The sequence below is a fragment of the Neofelis nebulosa genome, chromosome 4, assembly GCF_028018385.1.
Source record: "Neofelis nebulosa isolate mNeoNeb1 chromosome 4, mNeoNeb1.pri, whole genome shotgun sequence".
Taxonomy (NCBI): Eukaryota; Metazoa; Chordata; class Mammalia; order Carnivora; family Felidae; genus Neofelis; species Neofelis nebulosa.
Genome location: NC_080785.1, coordinates 69,005,224 through 69,024,711, shown reverse-complemented (window position 1 = coordinate 69,024,711; position 19,488 = coordinate 69,005,224). Strand labels below are relative to the sequence as shown.

Sequence of the window (19,488 nt, the reverse complement as noted above, 5' to 3'; positions counted from 1 at the left end):
ATCAATGGTTGCATATGTGTAATTGTGCCTTTAAAGCAAGATACTTGCAAGAAAATGTTAAAACTATTTGAAGCAGTGGTAGTATTTAGGTGGTTAATTTTTCTTTTTCTATGGAACATATCCTGTCCCAAACTGTAAGGTACCTTTTTTAGTTATGTCTGAAGGCAAGATAAAATAAACCTCTGAAGGGGTATATCATCCCATAGGGTACGTGGAAGAGGATGAAAAGCCAGGACAACATCAGCTAAAAATCTTTTAGTTTATGGTGGGGGACTGAATGATATGTTAGCAGTGTGGATTGGAACCCACAGGCCTCTTTAGCACTGAGTCACCAAGATCAGAGTAGGCCAGGAAAACAGGCTTGGCCAGTACGGAGCTGTTGAGTCACGTGTGTATATGCTTCAGTGGCTACCATTTCTTTAAACTTCTAGAATTTCAGTTGCAAAAGAAGAGGTTAATTTTATACCCTGTGCCAAGAACCTCTGATAGATCTCATGTGCTGCTTGCCATTTACCAAGTTGCTGTGGTTAGGGTTGACCTGCAGGACTGAATTCACTGCTATGAACTTGGCTGAACTGAGTACCTCTACTGTTGAACTCTTGAGTGGTACCTGAGTATGCCAGCTCTGATAGTCACTCAAGTTAAACAGCTCATACCCTCAAAAACAGTTTGTGATTTATAATCCTGCCATGCACGCTGCCCAACCACCACCACCTAGCTTCTCATGCCTTCTCAGTGTCACCTACGTTGGCTGGATGAGGCTATACCATGAACAGGTTTGCCTGGAACCAAGTCATGCCAGGTTGAGGCCCCTCAAGCACCTACAAATACAGGATTATCATTGAATCTTCCAATATTAACTCACGGCATTTCCTCGGCTGTCTAGAGACATTTTACATTTTTCAGTGAGGGCCTCTAGCCTCAGACGGTCCCTATCTTCTAACTTCCTAGCTGAACTCCAGCCCACTCATTCTTCCCATCAAACATTCATATGTTGACCTGCACACGAACAGTTTCCTCTTCAAAACTTCCTACTACATTCATCTTTATAGGGTATTTCAAAATGTGGTCCCTACACAACCAATGCATTCAAACAAGAATCTTTTACTTGTTCATTGACTGCTTCCTTGTTCTACTTTCTCTTTTCCCTCTTGGGTTCAGAATGCTTTTTCCTTTTATCAGAAATGCTTGGCTTGAGTTGTTTCTGTACAACAGGGCTCTATAAACTATGGCCCACTGGCCAAATCCAGCCCGTGGCTATAAACTCTGAGTAGAGCACAGCCCTGGCCACTTGATCGCATACTGGCTGTGGCTGCTTTTACACAGTTCCAACAGAGGTCTGCAAGGCCTATGATACTTACTGACTGTCCCTAACAAATCTGCTGATCTCGGATCTAGAACAGTAGTTCCAGAAGAGGTGTTGGCTCCACCGGAAAAATGAAAATATGAATTATTGTCTTAGAAGAGAGAGCTGTCAGGGACATCCCCAACGGACTCAGCACCACAGAGCCTGCCTCGCCAGCTGCTGTGAATACAGAAAGAACAGAGAGGGAAGCTGTAAAAAGACCACGCTAAGAGGAGGCAAGGACTCCTGCAAATGACAGGCTGCTTCCTCCTTTCCTAAGCTCACTCTCTACTTTCCTGGGATACAGTAAAAGCTGCTCAGTTTCTAGCTCCCTCTAAGGAAGGGGCTGTATGAATATAAATGACTATAGCACTGTGTCAGATTCAAGACTTTTATTTTTTCCATGCCCAAAAAGCCGGAATGGTTGATGCTCACTGCTCCCCCTCCTGCCCCCAAGCCCCCTACTCATCACAGGAGGAACGTTTCCTTTCACTGGATAGCTCAGATGGTGCCTAGGCTTTGGCGGCTGACTTGTAATGGGCCAGAGTGCGGGCAGAAGGGTCCGTGGCATTGATCCACTTGGGCATCCAGTAATGGGTCAGCCAGTCTGCCCGGCCCGGGTAGTGGCGTTCAAAGATTTGACGGTAGTAATAGCCTTCCTTAGTTTTAGGAGTATTGAAGGGAAATTTTTGGGCTGCAGTTGCCATCATTGTATCATCAACCTGTAAGAATATAAATTCAAAATGGCTTTGTTAAATGGCATAGAAACACTTGTATTTAATGTGGCTTCCCAACAACAAAAGATATAAAAAGGCATGACTGTAAATTGTGCAAGAGACCCTTTGAATCACCCATCACTTAGAAAATGCTAAAACAATAATAGACACAGCTGCAGCAACTTTCAAGGAACATTTCTGCGAATAATTTTAATACACGGTGGCTCTGAGTGTTTTATGACTAATAATGTCTGGCACCCAGCAGATGTTAAATGTTAAATGAAGGTCAGTGATGATTGGTAAGTCTCTTCTCTTGCTCTTTGAATTTTAGATGGTACTATATAATCCTTCATGCTACTTAAATCTTATGAAACTCGTTTTTTGTTTGCTTATTTTGAGAGAGCACATGAGCAGGGGAGAGGCAGAGAGAGAGAAGACAGAATCCCAAGCAGGTTCTGCACTGTCAGGACAAAGCCTGATGCAGGGCTTGAACTCACAAACCATGAGATCATGACCTGCACTGAAACCAAGAGTCAGATCCTTAACTGACTGAGCCACCCAGGTGCCCCATATCCTATGAAATTCTTATAAAACTCTTGTTTACAGGGAATTTCTCCTACAGCCACAAGACATTTAAAATGAAATACAAAATGAACAGTGATTGCCATTCTACATCCAAATTGTCCTATGCCAGAAAATATTTTTAAAGACCTTATACCTGATGTTCAACATATTCCTGTAAAATCCTAAACCAGGAATTCTTAACCGAGGTTATTCCATCACTGAATGCTTCTTTTGGCCGCCAGAGAATGTCTTTAGGTATTAGATTGGAGTCCTCAAATGTCTCTCTCAGGAGATGTTTTTCTATCCCATTCTGACATGAAAACAAAGGAATGGCAGTAAAAATTCCAAATACATTGAATAGCAATAGACAGTTTTCATCGTGCATCGATTCACCTACCTTGGGAGTTCTCATATCTGGGGGCAGAGACAAGTAATAGGAAGAAAATCGATGATCCAGGAAAGGGACACGCAATTCAAGGCTTAAAGGGGAAAAGAAAAATCTAAATCAAAATGGATAGTTAGTGCCTGTCCTTTTAGATTCTCCTTGAGAGTTTCTTAGCAATTCAACTATAGCCTCTACGTAATGTTAAGACTAAAAGTCATTTTTAGGGTCCTCCTGACTGTTCTTTACTACTGCGTGAGTAGCAAAAATCTTCACTCCCAACAATATGTATTACCTCATCTAGAGAGTGAAACAAATGGACAATAATTTTACTTTCCCTTCTGTAAACAAATGCACATCTCAAAAAGCAGAAAATGTTAAGAAACATGAGTGATCTCATCGTTAAGAACATACTTTTCCTATACCTTTCTGACTCAAAGTTTTTTCTTGGTGAGGCCATCTCTTGTCCTATGGAAAACTAAAGAATTCAGAATTGTTTACTACTAAATGATTTACATACAACATGCAGTATATACCCCTGTTCCACAGTGTTTCATCAAAGGCCACATCGTGTTTCCTGAATCCTGGTGACTCTAGTTAAGGCAAATGGATAGAATAACCATGGATTCAGTTCCTTCCCCACACCGTATCTGACTATTTTCTAATCTAAGTGTGATTTCGTAGAAGCAACTAAAATATTTAATGTAGTTTATCACCTACAGTAAGAGTTCTGAATTCTCCAACATGACTAGCTAAAAAGTGAAAACTTCAGGCAACCAGAAATAGAGAAACCTGTTTATAATCTAATCAACCCTCCCAGCTCTTCATTGCCCTGTGCCCGCGCAGGGTCACCACAGTATCAAACAGGCATGGTAGGCACTCAACACTTGTTACAGGGGTTGTGTCAGCTTTAACTTCTCTTAAAAAGTCTTAAAAAGAGCAGCACCTGACTTCCCTTTCGGTTCTGATGGTAGCAGAGTGTGGCTGTGCTTTAAAGACGAAGTCCATCTAAAACAACCTACAGTCTCCTCACCAATGCCAGAACAGTGCTTTGAGACAAGCTTTGTTTTCTCTATCGAAGTCATATTTTGTGGGGCGCCTGGGTGGTGTAGTCGGTTAAGTGTCCGACTTCAGCCAGGTCACGATCTCGCAGTCCGTGAGTTTGAGCCCCGCGTCGGGCTCTGGGCCAATGGCTCGGAGCCTGGAGCCTGTTTCCGATTCTGTGTCTCCCTCTCTCTCTGCCCCTCCCCTGTTCATGCTCTGTCTCTCTCTGTCCCAAAAATAAATTAAAAACGTTGAAAAAAAAATTAAAAAAAAAAAAAAAAAGACGAAGTCCATCTAAAACAACCTACAGTCTCCTCACCAATGCCAGAACAGTGCTTTGAGACAAGCTTTGTTTTCTCTATCGAAGTCATATTTTGTGGGGCACCTGGGTGGCCCAGGTGGTTAAGTGTCTGACTCTTGATTTCGGCTCAGGTCATGATCTCACGGCTGTGAGATCGAGCCCCAAGTTGGGCTCCGTGCTGGCCGTGGAGCCTGCTTAAGATTCTCTTTCTCCCCCTCCCCTGCTCATGTGTGCATGTACACTCATGCTCTCTTTCAAAAAAAAAAAAAAGGCATACTTTGCACAAACGTATAATCAACTGAAAAAAGAAATTGGCCATTGAGCTTTTTGATTTTTGAGGCTGTCTTAACGATTGCTTCTCAAACTACCGAGTTACCCGTGGGCAGCAGTAGTGCGATCTGCCCGGAGAACGTCGAACAAGTAGAGTTCCTTCAGAAGCCTCTCGCTCTCCTCCTCGGCTTTTTCAGGAGAAGGAGCCTGTTTTATAAACAGGTGAAGTTACAAATACACCAACAGCTTTGCTTGTGCACACAGAACAGTGTTCCTTTCTCTTTCCCGTATTCCAGCTCTAGTGGGGGTAAGACGGAAAGCTAAACAAAGTTTGGGGAAGGGGGTCCCTACTTGCTAAAACAGGCCTTCCTGCACACCAAACAGGTAGCTGTCAGGCGATAAAATGGACGCCCGGGGCAGTAACCAGGCTGCCACAGGGGATTCAGAAAAGTCAGACTCCCGATTCTCCTGCTTCACCAGTTCTGAAAAATGGAGATTATCTCACATTAAGACTTCTTCCCCCCTCCCCCCAAAGAAATACAAAGCAGACACTATCAGTTTTCCTCACATACGTCACAAGATACTCAAGTGTTAAGACAGACGAGAGCAAACCACTTTTCTTCACCCAGCACCAATATCCCTCCATGTCAGAAAGCTTACCTTGTGAAAATATATGTAACCCTGCGTAAGCTCATCTGAACCTTCTCCAGAGAAGATCACCACACTATCTGTGTTCTTCCGAATATACTTGGAGACTAAGTACATACCTTAGTAGACAGACAGAAATTGTTGATGTCAACATAACTGGCCACCAAAAACGTCTCGTATTTAGCTTTTGGAAACAATGATGTTTTACTCTGAACTCTGTATTAATAATGTAATTTCCAAAATAATGACCTTTTATCTATAAGCTAATTTTTATATACTTTACCCAGAAGTTGTATGGTTGCAATGAAACAGCCCAAAATCATTCCACAATTTTACCTATTTATTAAAAAAAATTTAATGTTTATTTATTTTTGAGACGGGCAGAGAGAGAGAGAGGGAGACACAGAATCTGAAGCAGGCTCCAGGTTCCGAGCTGTCAGCACAGAGCCCAATGCAGGGCTCACACCTAAGAATCAAAAGATCATGACCTAAGCCAAAGTCAGACGCTCAACCGACTGAGCCACAGCCACTGTGCCCCTTATTCCACAATTTTATATATGGGTTTTAAAATTGTAATGCTTTTAGACCAAGAATATCCACCTTAGAACTCTGACAAACTGAACAATGACAAATATCTAAAACAAATTCACAACTTTCATACCAATATTATCATACAAAAATAATAAAAGTTGGGAGTTTTGGTAGTTTAGGCTTTTCTTTCTTAACACCAAATTTCACAGGTGGTTAAGAATATGTAAATTACTAAAAGAGAGCCATTGGTTCCGGCTGCAAATCTATGTAAACCAGTATTTGTTCTTTACCATTTTTTTCATGATCACCGATCTAGGAAGACTTTTTAGACATTTTTTCCTAATTGCCTTCTCAATGAAATATGAGTACTGGATATACTATAAATCTGTTTATATAGTGTGGCCCTTTGGAGGCCCACAGGCCACTGTATACAGAAAATTCTTTTTTACACTCCAAGAACCAATTTAGTTCTCTTGTGGGCAATATCACCCCTGTGGTAATATTTTCATGCCCTAAACTTTGCAATGGAGGCTTATCAGATAGATTCTGAGTCTCTTAAAAGAGAGACATATCTCAGCCAGTAGTACATTAGAGGCTCAACGACACTGGAGTATACTTCTGATCTTGCCATATATCCACAGGACAAAACTAGCATTGCTTGCTGGGCAGTAAAGTTATTGATTGATAAGTCATATGATAGAATAGTTACCAAAGTATATATGAGTATTCCTTACATAAATTAGTTACAACACAGACCTATTTCCTTATATAGCCCAAGAAACTATATGCAGAGAAATTGGGGAGTGAGGAGTGCAGAAGTGTGCATCTATTCTTTGCAGAAATATAAATACAGATCTTCCTCGACTTACACCCTGATAAACCCACTTAAGTTGAAAACATCATCAAATCCACCTAACCTACTGAACATCATAGCTTAGCCTAGCCTACCCCAAATGTACTCAGAACACTGACATTAGCCTACTGTTGGGCAGGATCACAGACCACAAAGCCTACTTGGTAATGAATGGTGCACTGAGCATCTTATGTAATTTACTGACCCTGTACTAAGAGTGAAAACCAGAATGGGTGTGGGTACAGAATGGTTATAAGTGTTTCAGTTGTTCAACCTTGTGATCACTTGGCTGACTGGGAACTGCAGCTCAACTGCCCAGTATCGAGAGAGAGAGAGAGAGAGAGAGAGAGAGAGAGAGAGAGAGAGAGACAGACAGACAGAGAGAAAGAGAGAATCCTTTGCATGGCGTTAGCCCAGGAAAAGATCCAAATTCAAAAGTCAAAATAAGGGTTCTGCTGAATGTGTATTGCTTTCACACCCTCATAAAGTCGAAAATTGTTCAGGTCAAACCATGGTAAGTAAAGGACTGTCTGTAGGGACACCATAAATGGGGGAGTTTATGTGTTTATTCCTCTCCAAGAGAGATTGGGGGAGGGGCACCTGGGTGGCTCAGTCAGTTAAACGTCCAACATCGGCTCTGGTCATGACCTCACAGTTTGTGAGTTCAAGCCCCGTGTCGGGCTCTGTGCTGACAGCTCAGGGCCTGGAGCCTGCTTCGGATTCTGTGTCTCCTTCTCTCTCTGCCCCTCCCCTGCTCACACTCTGTGTTTGTCTCTCAAAAAATGAATAAACATTAAAAAATTAAAAAAAAAAAAAGATGGGGGGAATTCTTAAATGGTCTGGTCTTAAACTATTGCTGACCTAAGATTTTTATTTGCATTCATTCTTAAGTATTGTTTTTTAAACTGTTGTTCGAAATAATCTTTTAAACCTTATACTCTTTTCTGGATTAAAAATCTTTTAGATACTGTAAAATACCTTACCTACTGAAGCACGTACTGTTGTAATATCATAAGTTTCCAAGGAAAATATGACTTCATCCAGGACCTGAATGCCTTCCTCAGAATTAAAGAGGACTTCATGGTGTTCACTCCCAATGTGATTTGCCACCTGATTATTTAAGAAATATCCAAAAAAAAAAAAAAAAAAAAAAAAAAAAAGAAATATCCATATACTTGTTATAAGCACTGCCCTTGAAAATGAAACATGAATACTGTCATGTCACAACACATTATAAGTTAATAATAGTGAAAAACAAATCAGGCAAAATATGAGGAAATGATTCTCTAGTCACCACATACACAGCCCAGTTAGGTTTCCTGGCCTCCCCCAGTCTCTGCCCTGACTTGACCAAGAGGTAGACAGCCCATCAGCTCTTCCCACTCCAAGACTTCAACCTAACTGTCCACAGGCTTCCAGTGAGTTGTCCCTCCCTCCCCCACCCCACACTTAAGTTACCTCACCCACTTCCTCCCTCTCTAGTCCAACATGGCCCCACTCTAACCTCGGCCCCCTATTGGCCCTCCATCGATGGTTTATGTTACATTCAGGATGTTATTCCTAAGGGAAATGCCTTCCCCTCATTCTTTTTTCTTTGGCTGTTTTGGATTCTTTTAGCACTGATCAACTTGCTTTGACACTGCACTCATCCATTCCCTGTAAATTCTGCCAGAGTAGGAACAAAGTCTCCCAAACACGGAATGTGTATGTACAAGGTCCTCTCTGCCCATAATCCTAAACACAATGCTTTATAAGAAATGAAAACAGCTAACATTTACAAAGTACTTACTACAGGCTATGCTCTATCCTATGCACTTCATGAATTCTATCATTTTCACCTCGAAACTATCCCATAGTAGATACTGTCATTCCCGTTACATAAGTGAGGAATCGTATGCTGGAGGTAGGATTTGAGACCAGCATTCTGCTCCAAAGCATGCAGTCACAACCACTATACCATTACTTTAAAAAAGACAGAATTATTATCACAGGGTTTTTATGAGGATTGCATGAGCCTTAGAAGTACCCAGAGGACAGTGTATGACACACTTGATACTCAACAACGCATTTCATTTTATTTTAATACTTTTAACTTAAAACAATTACCTGAGTCAATATAGCGTAAGTACAGAATCATTAATTAGTGGCTAGATTTTTATCCTTATGTCTGTCCCAATTACATAATGGGCAGGACGGTGTCTTACCTTTCTAGCAGCGAGTAAATCAGTACTGTCTTCCATGCCAATCGCAAATGTCTGGAGAGGGTACTGTACTTGAGCCTCTTTTAGCTGCTTCAACAGGGTGGCAGCAACCAAACTGGAATCTAAGCCCCCTATGAGCGAGACGGGAAGTACACTGGCTATATGCCATGCTTACGAGAAACAGATACGATTTACAATCCCATTAAGCACCAAGATTAGAGTTTTGCTATTTAAAATCCCCAACTTTTAGGGGCGCCTGGGTGGCTTAGGCAGTTACGCGTCCAACTCCTGATTTCGGCTCAGGTCATGATCTCGCGAGTTGTGAGATTGAGCCCGTGCTTTGGGCTCTGTGCTTGACAGCATGGAGGCTGCTTGGGATTCTCTCTCTACACCTCTCTCTGCCCCTCCCCCACTTGCACACGCTATCTCTCAAAATAAACAAAATTTTTAAAAAAAATTTAAAAATCCCCAAGTTTTATAAACCAAAAATCAACATTATGAAAAATCTAACACATAACCTGACATAATGATTACAGTACTTGAATTGGTCAAAAGTCACCATACACAATTCTAAAAAAATGTTTATTAGCTCACTCATACCAATAATTAGAATGTAACCTGAAGCTGCTCTATTGCCATGAATATTAAATGCAGCTTACAGAAAACATTTTTGTCCTATAATGGAGGGAAAATTAAATCATAAATATTTTATAGTCAAAATCTCAGGGATAGCTACAAATCATTTACTTAAATATGTGCTTAATATAATTAGGCTTTTTAATAGACTTCACCTGATAAAAGGCAGCCAATCCTTCTGTCTGTCATTAAGCGTTTCTTTATGGCATTGTCAAAAAGTATCCGGAGGTTGTTCTTCACAGTTTCTAGCTCAAAACCTATAAACACGTAAAGCAAATCAACAGTTCCAGAAAATCTTGGGCTGAATTATTTACTGAAACAAGGCAGACAATCATGTATCAATCATGATGACACCTGCTCCAGGGTGGAATTTGCCAAATCCCCATGTGCCACCTCCAAATTAAATAGGAAAGAGCTCTTCTGATTTGAACCATTCCAATGACAAGAAAGTAGCACTTTTTTTTCCCTTTGGGAGAGACAGGCGGGGAACAGGCGGGTGGGCGTTTGCTTTGTTACCTGGGAAGAGTTTCTCCACATTGTCATAGAGCGCATGCAGGGGCTCATCTCTACAGTGATGATATTTGACCATTTCCACTGATGCAACTTTGCCATTCGGCTTTAAATCCAAAACTTCATAGTGTCCTGGGAGAAAAGGCTCCACTTTTAAAAAAGGAGTTGTGGAGTGCTTCAAGTTAACAAGACCTACAAATTCAAAATGATCATTTTACTCAAGATACAATTCACCATTACTTACTATCCTCTCAATTCCTGTTTATTCCCCCTTTTTGATATAAACACATGTCCATTATATAAGCAAAATAGGGAAGAATGAACCCAAATGCTACCACCTACTTACTAGAGAGAGAACAGTGGTACAGAGATGTACCCTAAGGTTACACTGATTTCTAGTAGTTCAAAGTAATAAGAAGATCCCCAACATTCAATTTCTTCTCCCTGGCTGGAATTTCAGATCAAGAAAATCTATTTTCTATAAGAAAAGACACATTAAGCAAGAAGATGGACTTGAAATTGCTACTGTTATGATACCCTGGCAGTCATTTCTTTGTCATCACTGAGGTATGTTAAGGAAACAGCCATGATTTCTGGTCCTTGAACAAGCAAAATGACCCACTATGAGGTAATGGCAGAACTAGTTATTATATACTGTGTGTTAAACAGTATAATCTAAATTTCTTCAAAAGTTTTTACAGGGAGTAAACAACCTGGCATCACCATGGTCTCTGATTAAAAACCAGTGTTTTATTGTAAGTGGGAACAGCCTATCTAAATTCTCATTACGAGTCACAATTTGAGTTTGTCAGCCCAGTCATCTTCTGTGTCAGACTGAATTCAAAGATCAGATTGGACCCAGATTCCTGCCTAGCAAGCGGACCTCAAGAGAGCTACACAACCCCTATGGGGGATGAGGATTAATTAAAAAGTTTCAAGCAGGGAGGACCATCAACCGATTAGTTTTTGATATGCTATTCAAAAGCATTGAAAAACAGTCACTCAAAAACTTCTGGACTGCCCAGCATAGGATTTGCAAATATGATCAAGAGGAGAACACAAAACCAGAGTAATAATGAATACGTACAGACAAATTCTATCATTACCTTTAGCTTCTGAACACACAGCCAAAAATCCATCTTCCGTCATGGCTTTAAACAAAGGCCTGACTCCATAAGTATCTCTGCCCAGGAACACTTTCTTATTGGCAGTATCCAGCAAAATAAATGCAAACACCCCATCCAACATGCAAACTGTTTGCTCAATTCCTCCTTTGTCGTAAAGATGAAGGATTATCTCACCATCCACTTTGGTCTGGTATTCAAATTCAAAATGGTGTTGCATCTTGTAAAAGCAATAGCAAAATAAAAATGTTAACGTTACAGTCCTTGTGCATCCACTAATAATTTTTTGTTGCAAAGTTGCTTCAACATTTCTATGTTCGATAATCACGCACCTTAGTTATTTAGAAGAATCATTGCATTATCAAAATACAACTCGTTTGAACTCACAATTCTGCTCATTCTTTACAGCATAAAGCTAAATGTGCACATTTTAGTTGCATTCTGATAAATGAAAAGCAGAGGCAATGTAGCAAAACAGTCATACATATCAAGAAGGATAGGAATGCCCATTATACATGTCCTATGTCTATAATACATGTATGTTTACATCTGTATGTCAGTTAAGCAAAGAGGTTGCAATGACACTAAAAATGTGTCTTCCCCAACTGTAATATTTTGGTTTGGGAATATAGGATCAGCTGAGGTTTTTCCATTTCAGTCTCAAAGACCTGCCTATGAAAATGGAAAGTAAAAGGACACACACAGTTGGTACTATTCCCTGATGAATGGCTCCATCACAATGATGAAGACACACGGTCCAGATAAAGCTGATGGCCCCCCGGGGGAAGCTTAGAATATTCAGTCTTCCCACCATTGCAGTGGCATTAAACTACTTCTTACTGATAGAGAAAATGACAGGGGAGCTTTAGTAGTCCACATGCCCCACGGGCTCAGCAAAGTGACCATCATGACCACTCAGCACAGAGGGAGAGGGCCTGATTACATTACACCGGGCTCTGGCTCTCCATCACCACTGGCCAACTGTGAGGGGGAGAAATCCTTGGAGTTGCTCTTTCTTTGTGCTTACTCCTATTTTTGACTGACCATGGAGAGAGAAGAGGTTCCTATAAACAAAATCACGGGGAAATCCTGGTTAAGTTTAAACATTCAGAACATGTTTTTAAAATTCACAAAGTAAACCTATATGTTTGTATATGGATGACCTATAAACATGCTTCACAATCACACTCACTCTATCACTTGTGAAACTTCTGTCTATTAGCACTCACAGAATGACCCAAACCATGGGCTCTGGCTGCCTCGAGTGACTATAAAGCCACTTCCTGTTGACCTCTCCCTCCTCTGAGAGAGATCAGGGGAGATCCTGTCACTAGCAGGTGGGGTTTGGAAGCGGTCTTTTGCTTGCCTTTTTGCACTTACATATCGGAAGAATAAATATACCCTCCAAAGCATTCAGTGATTTCAGTAAGCAACAGCTTCCCAAATCTATCCTCCACTACTGTCATCACTGCTCTTTGGCTAAATCTTGCAGGTAACTTACTGGTTAATGATTCCCATGTTCCACTTTGCACTCTCCTGAAACCACACTTAGGTAAAAGCTGCACTTAGAGGGCATCTGGGTGGTTCAGTCAGTTAAGTGTCCAACTTTTGATTTCAGCTCAAGTCATGATCTCAGAGTTTGTGAGTTCGAGCCCCACATTGGGCTCTGCACTGACAGTGCAGAGCCTGCTTGGAATTCTCTCTCTCTCTCTACCCCTCCCTCCCCTCTCAAAATAAATAAACTTAAAAAAAAAAAAAAAAAGCTGTAATTAGATAAAAGTCCCTGTATCCTGCCACCATCCAGAAATCACACTGCCACTTGACTTGCTGGTTGCAAGCCCCTGATGATCCCTGTAGAGAGAGAGCCTCCTCTCTGCCCCAGCCTTTACTCAGATTCCTCCTCTCCTTCATTTATTCTTCCTCCACACCCAGCACATCTCTAGCTGGATTTTATTAGAGGTAAATTTTTTTTCATCCAAAAAAAAAAAAAAAAAGGAGGGGCTTTGGAGCTTATGTTGCAGTGTCCTTTATACAGATGTAAAATGGCCATCCTCCTCATCAACAGATATCTGGCCGCTCACGCAACAGAAGCTTAGATGATTGGTAGATGCAATGGAATTTCTATGCTTTTGAAAATACAATATATTTGGTAATTTAGAATAAAAATACTTGTGAAATATTTACTATTTTGTAACTTTTCAACAAAATATATGAAAGCAGCAATGTTGTTCAAGTTACACAAGGTATTTCCTATCTGATTTAAGGTGAAAGGTTAATATTGCCATAATACAACCTAGCATTCTCGTGTGTATGGCACTAACTTGGCTTGGTAAGAAAGAAGTCTTACCTCCTGTAAGTATCTCCTGTACTCTCACTAGCTTGAAATTCCATTCTTACTTTTCGTGTTCACCATTTCATCTCCAAGCACCTAGAAAAATCATGCCTATATACTCTTAATAAATGTCTGAAAGGAATCTGCTGAGTAACCATAAAAACTTTTCAAATGAGAAGCCTATTATTAAAGGTAATCTTATGAGGAGATGACACACAATGGTAAAAGCTATTGTCCAGAGATAAAAATGTCCTAATGGTGGCTAGAATATAAATACCTCCCCATGAATGACAGATGTATATCAAGACTCAAAAAATACCAAGGAACCTAACAACTAAATGTATGAAGTATGAATGCTATCAGGCTTCAACAAAACAAAGCAGCTACAAAGACATTTTTGTGACACTTGCAGAAATTTAATTTGAACTCAATATTAGATGATTTTATTGATTCTTGGGTTTAATAGTATTGGTATTAGGTAGAGGAAGGCCCTAATTTTTAAGAGGTAAATGCTTGCATATTTAGGAGTAAAGTGTCACGATATCTGCAATATACTCTAAAATGATTCAGCCCAAAATTAAATGCCTAGGTGTATATACAGAAAGAAATAGAACAAATACGGCAAAACATTAACAATTAAATAACCTAGGTTCTATTTGTTCTATTTTTTTTTTTTTTGGTTTGTTCTTCTTTTTTGTTCTTTTTTATATGTTTTAAATTTTCAAAATTACAAGTTGGGGAGGAGGGTGGCAAACAAAAAATAACTTGGAAATTTTGCATTAAAAAATTTATGAAACACTAGCCAAATAATTCCAGATTGGAAGGTTCTTAGCCAGTTTGGCTCCCTGGGGTCAGAATTTCCACCCCCTCACCACTCTCATCCTGAGTAAGCTTTCACCAGATTAGAAAGCTGTTCCAATTTTAATGCTGCTAAAAAAATCACTCCTTGCACTCTTCTGTCCTGTGGCTCTGTTTAAGTGCAGTCAGTACACAGTAGCAATAAATGTCATAAGGGCAGCATTATATAAAAGCTACCAGTATGATTACCTCCAAACTATTAAATTCCATACCTGCCCTAAAGTCCTCCAGTCTCCCTACTCTTAGAATGATATTCCAACTCCTTGCCAAGTCCTGCTTGATCTGGTCATGCCCTGCCCACCTACCTACCCCTTGATCACATCTGACAATCCCAGGGCTGCTTCCTACCTCGGGGCTTCTACACATGCTATTCCCCCAGCATGAAATGCTGTTCCCAGCCCCACTAGTTGATCATTATCCATTAGGTCTCAGTTCAAGTGTCAGTTCCTCAAAAGACCTTCTCTGACCACCCTTGCTGACATTGGATCTCCCATATTATTTTTTTTTTGTCCAGAATATCTATCCTATGTACAAGGATTTTTTGTCTTTTTTGATTTTTAATGGAATAAACTCCATCAGAGTGCAGACCTATGTCTCATACTTACTACTGTATCCCCAGTACCAAACACAGGCTCTAATTAATATTCAAATTCATGACAGGAAAAAAAAAATTCTAAGAGTTAAAGAATTATAATCTTCATTTTGTCTTTTTTTTTTGTGACCAGGCCATTTGAACTCCTTGTGCATCTGTGCCCTATCTATCTTTAGAACTGGAGCAAATGAGGTAATGAACATGGAAACTGTGTGAAAAGTAAAAAGCTTTATACAAAATATATAAAATTATTATAACCAACTAGCCCTGAGGTTTAATCACATCCAGATATCTTCTGGTTTATTTACCTTCTTGTGGTTGTAGATTTCACCGTTGTAACAAAGCCACAAATAAGGATATTTCTTCACTCGGATTGGCTGCATTCCAAACAGCTGGTCAACCACTGCCAACCGATGAAATCCAAAGCAGCAGTTGGTGTATCCATTGACATTCTCAAAGCGAAATGCATCTGGACCCCTGTGTGCAATCTTCATAGCACTCAGGCACTGAACAGAAAGGCAGTCATCACTGCCAAACAGGGCCCAAATCCCACACATGGTGCAATGGAGCTAGGGGCTCTCTATGGAGAGAAAAGCAGACCAGTTGAATATTCAATATCCAAGTCTGTATTAAATCTTGATTCCAAAAACTGGCATAAACTACTTCAAAGACTGATATTTAAACCATCTGATCTATAGCATTAGGCTGGCAGGCACACAGGAGTTGAGACTGATTTAATTGATTTACAAGTATTCAGAAAAGATGCATGACCTTCACATCCAGCCGGCTAAAGCAGTTTAGCACCCCGTCAATGCCTGCATCTCTCTCACCTTAGAACTTGGCTCACCTTAGCCGGGGTAGTCAGGCCACATTCTAGGTTTACTTCCAAGATACAGATATACATACAGGCTGGCTCCAACCTAGTGAGAGATCCCTGTCCCATTCTCTCCATCCCAGAATGTCAGAAGCCCTCAAAAATCCAATAGACTCCCCAGATTACTACTACAGTCCCCTCTCAGGACTCCTGACAATTAAATGTCCTCTCTTTACCTGTACTAACTGCACATAGAGTATAGCAGGTAAGAAAGATCACACATACTGCTCTTGTAATGTTAAGATACATAGCTATTACAAACATTTCACAACTTCTAGTTTACCTCTAAGTGATTTATTCAAATGTGATAAAAGAAATTCTAAAGAGACAAAAGTCATGTTATCTGACATTAGATACCCTGGATCGATTACAAAAAGAAATTTTTTAAGTTGACAGAGATACATAATGTTCACCATCAAAATGTCCTAAATGACAAAAATGTCCTCAAATACTTTTGTCTCAAAGCTGCTTTGGTCCATAAGAAAGCAAATTAGGTGGGATATGAACAGCAAGAACATCTCTGAAAAACAAGCTGGCCATCCCTACAGGCCAAGAAGCAAACAAATAATTCCTGTGAATGTTACTTTGCAATTTTATATTCTCAATTGTGAAATAAAGCCTTTTATTTAGATGCTGCCAACTCAAAACAGCTATTTTACCAAAATAACTTGGAACTATTTGGGTTTTTTTAAATGTAAATTTGCAGTGAATGCCTAATTTGAAACAAAAATCATATATAAACATATATAATATATATATAATATAAATATACTATATAAAATATACATATAATACATATATTTTTTCAAGTTACATCAATCACTTTGAGCAATCCTCTGAGGACATGCACAGCTAAATGAACCAAACCTTTGTTTGGCCTTTTAATGAGACCATATCAAATTAATAAAAAATGATAGTGATTCCAACAACTTGGAAATGAAGCAGCACATGTTCTATGCAGTCCCTTCCATGAACCTGGCAAATAGCCTCTAATGAGATATTTGAGATTTAGGGGGAAATTCACTTAGATTGAGGTGGGAGGACTACTGATAAGCCATCTATCTTTGACTCCATACCAATGAAAAATGGGCTGAGACAGTACTTTGAAAATCACAAGAGGTCGTCATTAGTGAATCATTTCCCTAAGTCTTCCTAATGCTGCTTAGTGAATCCCATTATTAAGCCTGTTATAGGAAACACACACTAAGCACTAAATTAGAGGGGAAAGACGGGCAACACATATTAGTGAAGCACACTTCTCCAGCAGGAAATAGCGAGTTAAAACTGTTATCTATTTTTGTTGGAATCAGTCTCACTTGCAAAGGTCCTATTTGCAATGCTTTTTCCAACTGCTGTTACCGCTCCCAGTAATTTTCCCTATTTCCTCATAAACTTCTAGGGCAGTGCTGTCCAGTAGAAATGTGAGCTACATATGTAATTTTCAATATGCTGGTGGCTCCATTAAAAAAGTCATGAGAAAATGGGAAGTTTTTAAATCTATTTTAACACAATGTACTAAAAGATAGTATTTTGACAGGTAATCAGGCATAAAAGTTATCGACAAGATATTTTATATTGCTTTTCTCTACTGAAGTTAACATCTGGCGTACTTTATACTTACCCCAGACCTTGATTCGGACTAGTCTGCCTTTGAAGTTCTCAAAACAGTTACATGTGTACTGAATTTGTGCTGATCCAATGCATTTAATTTCTATGCTATTTACCAACCACTTCAATTTCACCATCTCGTTTTATTTTTACCTTAAGATATCAGCAACCAACTCCTGGACAGGTTCAAGACCTAAATTACTTCTAAGTAATCTTATAGGAACGTGGCCAATCAATGGGGAAAAAAAAAAGAGTTAGGAGTCCTGTTAAATTGTTACTCAAGTACCCAGGAAGAAGAAATAATGTAGGCCAAGGGCCCAGAAGAAAACTGTCCTTTTATTCAAAATAGTAACATTAATCTGAAACCAGCCCTACAGAACAGACAGATATCCACTGAGAAAGGCATGTTCATTCATTTGCTTTTTCGCATACCGTGCCGCCTGTCGCCCTGAACAGTTGTCTTCTAGGCAGGATTTGCTCATTAAGTCACTTGTTGAGTCTTGCAGTCTGGCTGGGGGGTGGGGCAGGGAGAGGGAGATGGAGGGACCAGTGGTGAGGGGCTAAGTACAGACCCTTAGGCTTGGACCTACAGACTTGAGACCAGGACCAACCGATTGTGTGTCCCGAAACTCCGACTGCACCCCAGCCACGTGCACCCTCTGGCCAGTCTGCAGCAGGGCCCCCGGACTGCAAAATTTTCCACAGGCTTCGATGCAATGTAATTTTTAAAAACAGTAAAATTTACAAGGGCCAACGTGGGCTGCAACCCGGCCTCCCCTCTGCCTTCCACTTGATCCCAACCTCTGCAGGGCCAGACTGGGGTCTTTACCCCGCAGCCGGCTCCCAGGTGCGCAACAATCGGCCCCGCCCCCTTTACGGGTGGGAGCCGCAGAGCCCTCCAGCGCCCGGATCAGCCTCTGCCCACCAGTGTGCTAGCCAGACTGCGCGCATCGTCCTCTTCTCCTTCCCCTCCCCCTTCCGGGGCGGCCCAGGGTACCCTGGAAGGACGCTGCACCCCGCAGCAGGGCCTGGCTTACCTGGGATCCAGCGGGTGGAGTGACCAAGGTGCCAGGTAGGGGCTGCAGCTGGCGGGCGGGGCCGCCGGGCGTCCTCTCACTTTATACCGGCCTAGCTCCTGTAATGCGTGCGGGAAGTTTCATCATGTTTGTGAGGGCCAACCAGCGCGTAGGGGCGTGGCCCACAATGCGAGACCTTGGAGGCAAGGAGGGGGGAGGGCGGAGGAGGAGCAGTGAACTAGAGGAGGAATTGCTGCGTTCCAGCTCCTTAAAGTGTTAGTGCACCTGCTGAAGGATTGCCTCAGAGATCTAGCCAGGTGCCCCACTGACACAGAGGGTTATCTTACCCGCTGTCCTGACAATTAGGGGGCCTTCTGCACTTGGTTTGTTCTTGGGGAAATCAACACCAAATTGATGGCCGTGTCCCCCCTACAGCACATCTCCCTGCAGATCCTTAACTGCAAAATTTTTAGGAGTACAGGTATCCCCCGCTTTTCGAAAGTTCATGTTATGCCACTTTGCTTTTACAGAAGACCCACATTAGTACCTCATGTGGTACTAATTCAGTTAGTTTTTGCTAACTGAAAGAAATCCGAAGAGGATGTTTGCTTTTAGGGGAAAAGGTGAGAAATGAAAATAGCGTTCCGTATTGATTTCGTAGCCGGCCATTTAAGGACGCAGCAAGCGAGTGGCACTGCCAAGTTCCTTCCCCAGGACTACACTCTGCGTCGAGGCGCCATGGCTTTGAACACTGTCTCTGAGCATCTGCGCTTTGTCTGTATTTTGTGCATGCATTAGCAGGATGTGCCCTAGGTATCAGAAAGGCCTAGCAGAGGTTATTTTTTGCGTCTGAGAAAACTCAGATTTTTCATGGAAATTAATGGTAACTGCTTCTTCATTTTATGTCATTTCAGCTTATGAAATGTTTCCTAGGAACACTCTACTTTGAAATAACAGGGAAACCTGTACTTTAGTTTCTCCGTAACTACAAAGAGAGCATCTAGTACATAAGATGGATACAGAAATATTTGCTCTATTAATAAATAATGGGGCAGGTAGGAAGATCTGGAAGGATACGATCTT

At 40.9% G+C, this 19,488-nt stretch overlaps 1 protein-coding gene across 5 annotated transcripts in view; it reads right to left on the bottom strand.

Annotated features, from left to right (window-relative positions):
• Positions 1–1,722: 1,722 nt before the first annotated feature.
• Positions 1,723–19,488, bottom strand: part of ASNS (asparagine synthetase (glutamine-hydrolyzing)) — a 159,606-nt gene continuing 141,840 nt past the window's right edge. For 4 of the 5 annotated variants that reach the window (XM_058724999.1, XM_058725000.1, XM_058724998.1 and 1 more), the window contains 12 exons: positions 18,427–18,524; positions 15,216–15,487; positions 11,108–11,345; positions 10,008–10,193; positions 9,647–9,748; positions 8,859–8,986; positions 7,638–7,764; positions 5,283–5,389; positions 4,729–4,829; positions 3,023–3,104; positions 2,780–2,935; positions 1,723–2,067 (listed from right to left, as the gene is read on the bottom strand). In XM_058724999.1, coding sequence (XP_058580982.1) covers positions 1,858–2,067; positions 2,780–2,935; positions 3,023–3,104; positions 4,729–4,829; positions 5,283–5,389; positions 7,638–7,764; positions 8,859–8,986; positions 9,647–9,748; positions 10,008–10,193; positions 11,108–11,345; positions 15,216–15,464 — 1,686 coding nt within the window. In that variant the 5' untranslated portion in view covers positions 15,465–15,487; positions 18,427–18,524 and the 3' untranslated portion in view covers positions 1,723–1,857. Of the gene's footprint in view, positions 2,068–2,779; positions 2,936–3,022; positions 3,105–4,728; positions 4,830–5,282; positions 5,390–7,637; positions 7,765–8,858; positions 8,987–9,646; positions 9,749–10,007; positions 10,194–11,107; positions 11,346–15,215; positions 15,488–17,821; positions 17,901–18,426; positions 18,525–19,488 lie in introns of all 5 variants that reach the window. The other variant, XM_058725001.1, reaches the window with a different exon arrangement.